The sequence below is a fragment of the Priapulus caudatus genome, unplaced genomic scaffold (genome assembly GCF_000485595.1).
Source record: "Priapulus caudatus unplaced genomic scaffold, Priapulus_caudatus-5.0.1 Scaffold111, whole genome shotgun sequence".
NCBI lineage: Eukaryota > Metazoa > Priapulida > Priapulimorpha > Priapulimorphida > Priapulidae > Priapulus > Priapulus caudatus.
Genome location: NW_014577172.1, coordinates 70432 through 79184, shown reverse-complemented (window position 1 = coordinate 79184; position 8753 = coordinate 70432). Strand labels below are relative to the sequence as shown.

Below are 8753 nucleotides of genomic sequence, written 5' to 3'. Positions count from 1 at the left end.
TGTGTGTGTGTGTGTGTGTGTGTGTGTGTGTGTGTGTGTGTGTGTGTGTGTGTGTGTGTGTGTGTGTGTGTGTGAGAGAGAGAGAGAGAGAGATAGATCGAGTGTGTTTGTGTATAGGAGGATCAGGGTACAAGGCTAACCAATACGATAATAATGTTTTTTACCATCGAGCAGTGTAATGGTTACGGTGCACGCGTATGTGTGTATACGTGTCTTATATTCTCTTCTGCGCAAGCGCGAGTTATAACGCACACACCGGTTTGCCACGGGGTTGATCTATAGACAGAGTCTGATGAGGTTTCGTGCCCAGCGCATGTGAAAAGCTCTAACTGCATGTTGAACACTCAATACTTTGCTGCGTTATATAGAGCATATAGGTACGTATATACATTTTGCAATCGCATAAAATTTAGCACGTCTGTACTACACCGCATGATATATATATATATATATATATATATATATTATTAAAAACACAGATATGTCTATATCGTATACATAATATCACAAAGAGTTATGTTACATGAATATGTTTTTACACATAAATAGCCGACATTTGCAGGAGAACAACTCGATCCTATATTTATATTCATTGCATAACAAGCTATAGTGTGGTTCCCCTCTGGATAATTTCCGATGTAATATTTGGGTTACACTTACACCCCGAGGGCAAGTATAAAGACAAGATGTCATGTGATTCTTTAAGAACCTATTGTTTCGCCACAATTTAGAACGCATTACATTACAACCATAATAATTGACAAATCAAATCTACCCGTACTTTACATTTCGAAGCGGATATATACACTTCTGCTTAGTGGAAGCGCGCCAATAAATTGTGCTGACTCATGCTACTCGAACGTGCGCGCGTTACATTACAAGGCACTATGCACAAGGCCCCCCCCCCTCCCGCTTTCACTACATCACTGTGGGATGTGTGTTTATATATTAATAGCTGCGGTGTGAACGGGCGGGCATAACCCTGCAACCACTGAGCGCACTTAAATTAACACCGTTTCGTATATGGGTTGCGATTACGATATTTCTGTTACCGCAGTACAAGTCACTATATTTGTGAAGGATTAACAGGGCATATATGATACTTATTAACGCATGAACTTAATTATCGGTTTGCCTCAATTAGGAGCACAATACATTACAAAACTGAGAATCACAAATTAAGCAACTATAGGAATCAGGAATCTAATTGGTTATATTATAGTCAGAAACCCATAACTACACAGATGATCGAACTCAGTAGAGTAAGTACTCAAGTAAAGACAATACACTAGAAATATACACGGAGATACTACAGAGATTTAATCATCAATACACAAGCTTACACGTGTACAAACATTTTCTCTTTATCTAAAATCAAAGTCTGGAGAAATTACTAGCAACCAATATATATATTTCTATGTATATTACTATAACCCAATCAAACGTTCTCTCTCCATCTAAAGTCTAGAGCAACTACTAGCAACCTGTATATTACTGTATATATTACTATGGCCCAATACAACTTACACGTTGAATCAATTTTGTTCTCTTTGGATTCTTCAGATATACGCGGACTTCCGTTTATTATGTACCAGCTTCCTACCAGTCGTCAATGTTTCCTTTACGTCTTGATGGTTTTCCCGCGTCATTAACCAATTTGGTAATGATCTAACGTCGCTCTTAATTGCTACTTCGCTAATTAACGAACCTCCAATGATGCAGTTGTCGCTAGATGCCCGGCGTATTGCTGAATCGATACTCGCTTGCGTATCCGACGCTATTCTTGTTCGAATCAATCCACCAACGCTTCAACATTAGTCAGACCAGTGGCAAAACCTGTTTAAGATTGTACAACTATATTCGTTACCAACGATCAGTGAAACGCCCACGGAATTCATCCGCGGAGTGTTCGCCATCTGGCCCACTTTCTACTCGCTTCTTGGTCCCAGCGTCGGTTGGTAAATATAGCTGTCATTATCACTCTTCATTTTACTAGTCTTCTGACCTTATGCGACGACAACCGTACACGTGTAAACCGTGTATCTTATGATGTGCACGTGAATTCAGCGCAAGCGCGTCTGTGAATATTGCAGACTCATGCTGCGCAGATCCGTGTGCGTTAGACCGTGATGGCAAGTCAGCATTACGCGGCAGTTATAATATCTTTCCTACCACACAGAGAGCGACTAACTATTTGTTAGCGACAAACATGACTGTATCTATCAGGGCCAGTGCGCACGAGCAAGGACAGGAAACAGCGACTCAATATCAATGCGATGAATAATAAAATAAAGTTTCTCATTCAGGTCAATATTATTCTACATATGTTGTTTTAAATACTTCTCGAAACCGCAAAAAATGTATTCTCTCGACATTTTATTTTATTTAGTCGTCTTCTCGCGACCTTTGTCTAAATAATATAGAACACTTACAGTCTTCACTTGGGTCAGAAAATTTCGTTTGTCCCCGTAGGAATTTGCTTGTGTGTTACGTAGGAATTTACTTGTGTGTTACGGCCTGCTATTCCAGTGTATAACACTTTGTCTACACTATAAAGAATCTGGTATCCCCGAATTTTCTAAAACGGTAGAATATTAAAAAATATTTGTTCGTGCCTATCCAGTATATGCCAAAAGAAAAATGATTTTGTTGAAATCGTTTTTTCCAAGAGGACATCACATATACACTAGTTGCGCGATAGAAAAAATGTGCATTCGAATATCTTTATAATTTAAGCGCCCTATCGTCCCGAATTTCTCCAATGCTGCAGAAAATGTGAATGCATGCGGAGGTCGAAGGGAAACAAGGGTACACCGTCCAGTTCAGTGAAATATATAGCAGGTCTGATACAGAGACCGCATTACACTTACAGATGATCATGCTACGTCTCAGCAACAGGGCGGTGAGCGTGTGCCGGCCTCTCATAGGAACACGCTGGTACAAGCCCGAACTACCTGACTACAACACCGATGTAAACATTCACGATCACAAGCTGAAACGACCCGAAGTGAAGCCGAAACCAAAGCCCACATGGGTGGGACTTGAGGGACTGGAAGAGAGAACTAAGGTAATTCAAAATGAGTTCAATGAACAAGGTGAAAGACCAGCGCAAACACTTAATAAAACCCAGTCCTCCAGCATTTGCACGCATAACTGTTACGCTCAGTATGTTTCCTTTTCGTAATCCGCGTGAGCAATCAGAAAATAAAAATGAAAATGCAATATCAGCGGGCTAGGATAAAACGCGTACATCTCTCACGCGAGCAACAATTCAAGGAGGTAAACGGACGAAAACAATGAATCGTTCACTTCTACTCTATTTTCACCTGATGCCTTGAATCCCGTTGACAAATGCAGGGTTCCCTCATTCCCGAGACGCTGGAGAACATGGAAAAAGACGAAGAGTTCAAGATAACAGCAGAAAACCTTAAGAAACTTGGTCAGAAGAAGCTGACGAGAGAGGAGAGGAAGAAACGACAGCGGGCGTTGGACAACCTCGGTGTCCCAAACTTCCTCTCCTTCTGGGCCGCCGAGAAGAAAAAGGCAGGCGTTGAAGAAAGTAAGAATAGCGCGTGAAGTAATTATCATAATATACCACCACCAATTCTAACCACGTCTAATCTTTCTAAGATAATACACATGTGACCGCGTTGATGTTTCGTTTCGTCAGGTGAGAAATGGCTGAGAAAGACTGAATTGGAGATCCTACAGTTGAACCTAGGCATTTACTGCAACCAGGCGTGTAGCCACTGTCACGTAGAATCCTCACCAAAACGCAAGGAGATGATGAACAGGGAAACTGCTGATAGGTGCTTGCACATCCTTAAGAACAGCCCAAAAGTCAACACACTGGACTTAACGGGTAAAATAGACAGCGTACATACGTGTGCCTAGCTCTAGTTTACTGGAGGCGAACGCTAGATTCTTTGTTCTCTACAACCGAAAAAGCCGAACCATGTTACTGTAGGGTAGCTTTACTAAAAGTATTCATAGAGTGAAAGTCAATATAGATGTTCTATGGTATATATATATATATATATATATATATATCTTTATTTATTTATTTATTTATTTAGGTGGCGCTCCCGAATTGTGCTCAGAGTTTATACACGTCGTGTCAGAGGCTCGAAAGTTTAGTTCTGATCTAAAGATTATCGACAGATGCAACCTGACATCCCTACTGGAGCCAGGTGAGCTGCTAATTGCTAATTGCTAATTGCTAATTGCTAATGAAGTTCATTGCATGATTTCTTTAGGAGTTGATAACACAACTGCGACTCTCACCTTCTTTCTCATGATAAGGACATTATTTCCTTGCTTGTACAAATGTGTTTTGACTAATCATATTGACCAAACTACAGCAGGGGCATGAATATCACTTTCATACACATATATTTTTGAGAGCTACAACTAGTAAATACGCTTACATGAGATTATCACAAAAATTAAAATAACTTAAGAGTATTCACAATTAATCTTAATCATCATTTTCAAATAAGGTCGATATTTTGCTGAAACAATAAAGTCTGTGGCAGTTTAATATATATGTCATGACGGTTGATTGCTAGTCGACGCTTGCGGACATGTATGAGAGTGCTGTTCTTGTGTCTCAGGTCAGGAGGACACCGTGACTTTCCTGGCGGAGCATCGAGCTCACATCATCGCGTCTCTCCCCTGCTACACATCACAGAACGTCAACATGCAGCGAGGCAGCGGCGTCTTTGATAAGAGCATCCGCGCTCTGAACCTGCTGAACGCAGCAGGCTATGGCAGGGAGGGATCAGGACTAGAGCTAGACCTTGTCTACAATCCTCTAGGTATAATCTCTGGCCACACAGCTATCGTGAATCAGAGTGCTAGGCGGCAGACGTTTCATGAGTCGTTGGGGAAGCCGGTCGCCATTCTATTTGCTTCCTTTCTATGTCTCTAAAGAGCTATATGCCTCTAAGATTGCAATCTAAAACATAAATTGCCATCTCCACTTTGTATTGCAGCATTATGTCATGTATTATATACGCGTATGACGTATACACACCTTGCTTTGCCTGTGTGTTAGACTGGTTTTACTTCGGTATTTTTGAAGGTGCATATTTGCCTCCACCGCAAGAAGAATTGAGGCAGAAATATAAAGAGGAGCTGTGGGAAACTTTTGGGATCGAGTTCAACAAGCTCATAACCATCACCAACATGCCAATAAAGCGGTTTACTGACTTCCTATACAGACGGTAAGAGCGACGTGTCCGTGTTAGGAAGCTGCAAGGTTAAGTGTGATTACATTGCCGCGGTATGCCTCCAAGTTGCAATCTTCCAGTTGGTGGCGGGATGTAATATGCATGGACCGATATCAATTATTACATGACGGTACTTTGTTGATAGAAGAAGAATCGGAAGGCCACAAAGCAGTCTGTTGTTCTCAAGTATATTGGCTTCTTGGAAGCCTCTAGGTTACTCACTGTGTTTTGCTTACAGGGGAGAGTTAGAAGGCTACATGCAGTTACTTACCAATAACTACAACCTGAATACGATGGACAACCTGATGTGTCTAAACACCCTGAGTGTTGCTTGGAACGGCAAGATTTACGACTGTGATTTTAACCAGCAGTTGGATATGCCGCTCGTCTTACAAAGTAAGCTCGACACCGAACGTACCTCTGTCGCATCAACAACGTGCAATCATGTTTTAACATGCAATTGCATGTCTTGTAACATCTAGGCATGTTTATTTTCATTCTTGGTATCTGTTCTGACTAAATGTAGCCTGTGTCCTGTTGTGCGTTGTCTTACAAGTCAGTAACAATTCAGGCGGGATTTTTGGCTGCAACACTGTTACATGCGTTACATTACAATGTATCACTGTGTTTCACTAGGTTACGTAGTATGAAACTGATACACTGTAGCGACACGTGAGTTTAAAGCTGAGTTTACACTTTGTGTTGGCGAATTGGCGAATTCCAACTTTCCAACGCTCTATCAACCGTTCTATGAACTGTGCAGTGCGTACACTGACGACTGCGAGTTGGTCAACTCGATCGAGCGGTCAGCGTCGATCGCGAGCGTACGCGTGGGGCGATGGATATAGGCATTATTGCATGTATAAATTCGCGAGGTACCCCACGTACAGGCGCAACGGCTCGTGCACAGTCACAGAGTCAGGATGCCACGAGGGCAGTGGATTACTGGAAGGGTTGCCCATTGGGATTTCTCCATGCTCATGCTGTCGACCTCCTGTGCACGAGTCTTTGCGCCAGTGCGTGCCGTACCTCAGCTTTTATGCCACAGAGAGTCGCGATAGCTTCATTGCCTGACTCGCAGTGTTATACAATAATCCGATAATTACAATAACCCGCTTCAAATGCGTGTTTCCATCGCAGAACCTTTAGTAGTTATTCATTGTCTTACCAACAGAGGGTGCCACGGACTCCCCATCGAAGAGTGGCGCGTCAGTCTGGGATGTGGAGTCAGCGACCATCCTGAAGAGTTGTGCTATTGCAGTGGACAACCACTGCTTTGGCTGCACGTCGGGCATGGGATCTAGCTGTCAGGGAACTCTCTCTGCCTGATGGGAGCATGCTGAGAGATATAGGATGTTCAATGTAGCTATATATATATATATATATATATATATATAAACAAAGTCAAAGTATAGAATAAGGGTGTTTAAAATTTAATTGACAAGCTTTCGAGATTACATCTCTTTATCAGGTCAGCAGACATTGGAATAGTCAAATGGAATAGTCATTGGAAAAATGTATTACATACATTTGTTATTTACATGAAGTGTGTGGAAGAAAATGGATCAAATTTCATGGACATATTTGATGCACAGTGGTTTTAATGCACAAGAAGCCAGTGGTTAATGTTGAGTGTGTAGAAAGGAAAACGTATGTTTTATAGCTATACGGGGCAACGTTGAATATATAGTGGGTCTGTTAATGATATATTTCAGTGGGAGTTGTTGCATGTATATGTGATATATGGATCGACTTTTGAATGTATAATCAATGATAATTAGGATTAGCATAAATAGATATGAAACTTGATCTAGAAGTTATCAAATTGATTTGTAATTAAGGCAGTTCGTCGATTTGTAATTAGTAAATTTATTTTTTATGTCATATGGTAATATTTTTTAATTTGTAAATTTAAATTTAAACATAATCTTAAACCCCAATAAAATTATTTTGTAGATAAAGCTTGCCATACACGCACAATGCTTTTATAACCTGCATGGTAACGGAACTGTATAGTTCAATGCCAATGTCTAGTATTATAATATCAGGAGTAAGATAATATAGGATATATATCTTACTCCTGATAATATAACAGGACGACGGTAACATCCTGATGGTGTAGTGTTGGGTGGAGGGGGCAGCTGTCCCAAGCCTTTGGCGAAAAATAATGCTTACTAAATATAAGTAACCATGGAATCAATTTAATAAGTAATAGAACTATGTTATATATTCTTTATGTATTTTAAAACGATTCAATATAGCGATTTACAAACAATTATTTGGTTTGTTTTACTTTAATTGGGTGTCACTGAAATTTGCGTGGTAAAATAATATCAGGAGTTAATAAAGACAACTCGTCTTTAATTTGTCTTTATTAACTCCTGATAATATCAAGAGCGTGTCATCGGTTGTAATGCCGGCGTCTGCCGCGTGGTGGCAGCATCGTCTAGTCATGTATTGGATCGTAAATGTACATGTACGCTTATTATGGAAAGAGTTAGCTCCAAGAAACGGTCTTTGCTAGGGTTAGGGTTATTATTATAATTACATCTACATATATACACACAACCAATGTATTTTTTTTCAAGGACAATCTGTAAGAAGTAGTTTTAGCTTTTTAGAGTCATCCTATATACCTTACTTAGATTCATATATAAAGTAAAAATAGTTGTTTTACACGAGTGTCGACAGCAGATTAAACAGCCGCTATAGCTCGCTGATTACCGACGTACACAATAGTCGTTTCATGTTATCATTCTCGTAGATTCATGTCACAGTCCTGTAACAATATATAAAGCTTTGATGTAACATGTTTCACTCAGAACTATGTATCACACAATGTATACTGTATCACTCAGAAATTTTATTATTTTAACTGCTCAACACTATTGCATTCATTAGATCTTTTCTCCAAAAAGACCATCTTCAGTACATGTATTTGTAGTTGAATTACATGCAATAAAGATTTAATAATAATAATAATTATAATAATGAACAATTGCCGGTTCTTTATGCTGACCTTTCATCTACTGTTTCAGGCAATAACATTAACAGTGAATAAAAGTAATCACCTATTCCTTACTCCCCGCTTTGGGGGGTGAAAAAGTTGAGGCTGAAAACCAACCATTTGCCTTGCTAACTTTTCACAGTGCAACTGATGCCGTGGGCGATACTATCCGCGATAGGAGCAGAGAAATACTGAGGGGAAGGGAGTTAGACGGGAGGAGAAATAAAAGAGAAGAGAAAGGAGAGAGGGGCGGAGGGAGGGAAGAATGCAGAAGGAGATGTGCACACGCATGCGCAGTACACATGCGCAGACAAACGCACGTACGGCACAAACGGCACACACACGGATGCACATATTCTTTCTAATATAGTTACTTCTCTCGCCTTCCCGCTCACCCTCGCCCTCTCCGTGACCCTCACCCTCACCCTCCCCTCTCTCTCTCTCTCTTTCTCTCTCTCTCTCTCTCTCTCTCTCTCTCTCTATCTCTCTATCTCTCTCTCTCTTTCTCTCTCTCT

The 8753-nt window shown here is 40.6% G+C and overlaps 2 protein-coding genes across 2 annotated transcripts in view; one reads left to right on the top strand and one right to left on the bottom strand.

Moving 5' to 3' along the window:
• The window catches only part of LOC106805359 (bicaudal D-related protein 1-like), a 33560-nt gene extending 31585 nt beyond the window's left edge, over positions 1 to 1975 (bottom strand). Inside the window, exons 1-2 of the mRNA XM_014806920.1 lie at positions 1926 to 1975; positions 1709 to 1782 (exon numbers count right to left, since the gene is read on the bottom strand). Of these exons, the coding sequence (XP_014662406.1) occupies positions 1709 to 1782; positions 1926 to 1975 (124 nt within the window). The remainder of the gene's footprint in view (positions 1 to 1708; positions 1783 to 1925) is intronic.
• Positions 291 to 7769, top strand: LOC106805372. The gene is made up of 9 exons (XM_014806934.1): positions 291 to 377; positions 2873 to 3067; positions 3358 to 3559; positions 3671 to 3862; positions 4077 to 4190; positions 4614 to 4817; positions 5084 to 5225; positions 5470 to 5627; positions 6406 to 7769. The coding sequence occupies exons 2-9, from the start codon at positions 2873 to 2875 to the stop codon at positions 6558 to 6560; spliced, it is 1362 nt and encodes a 453-aa protein (XP_014662420.1). The 5' UTR covers positions 291 to 377; the 3' UTR covers positions 6561 to 7769.
• Positions 7770 to 8753: the final 984 nt, after the last annotated feature.

Bases quoted from the DNA above. Each gene is read 5' to 3' on its own strand.
- LOC106805372 (XM_014806934.1), top strand. From the start codon at position 2,873: ATGATCATGCTACGTCTCAGCAACAGGGCGGTGAGCGTGTGCCGGCCT. The intron at 3,863-4,076 runs GTAAAATAGACA...TTATTTATTTAG, and splicing joins CAACACACTGGACTTAACGG to GTGGCGCTCCCGAATTGTGC. The intron at 5,226-5,469 runs GTAAGAGCGACG...TTTTGCTTACAG, and splicing joins ACTGACTTCCTATACAGACG to GGGAGAGTTAGAAGGCTACA.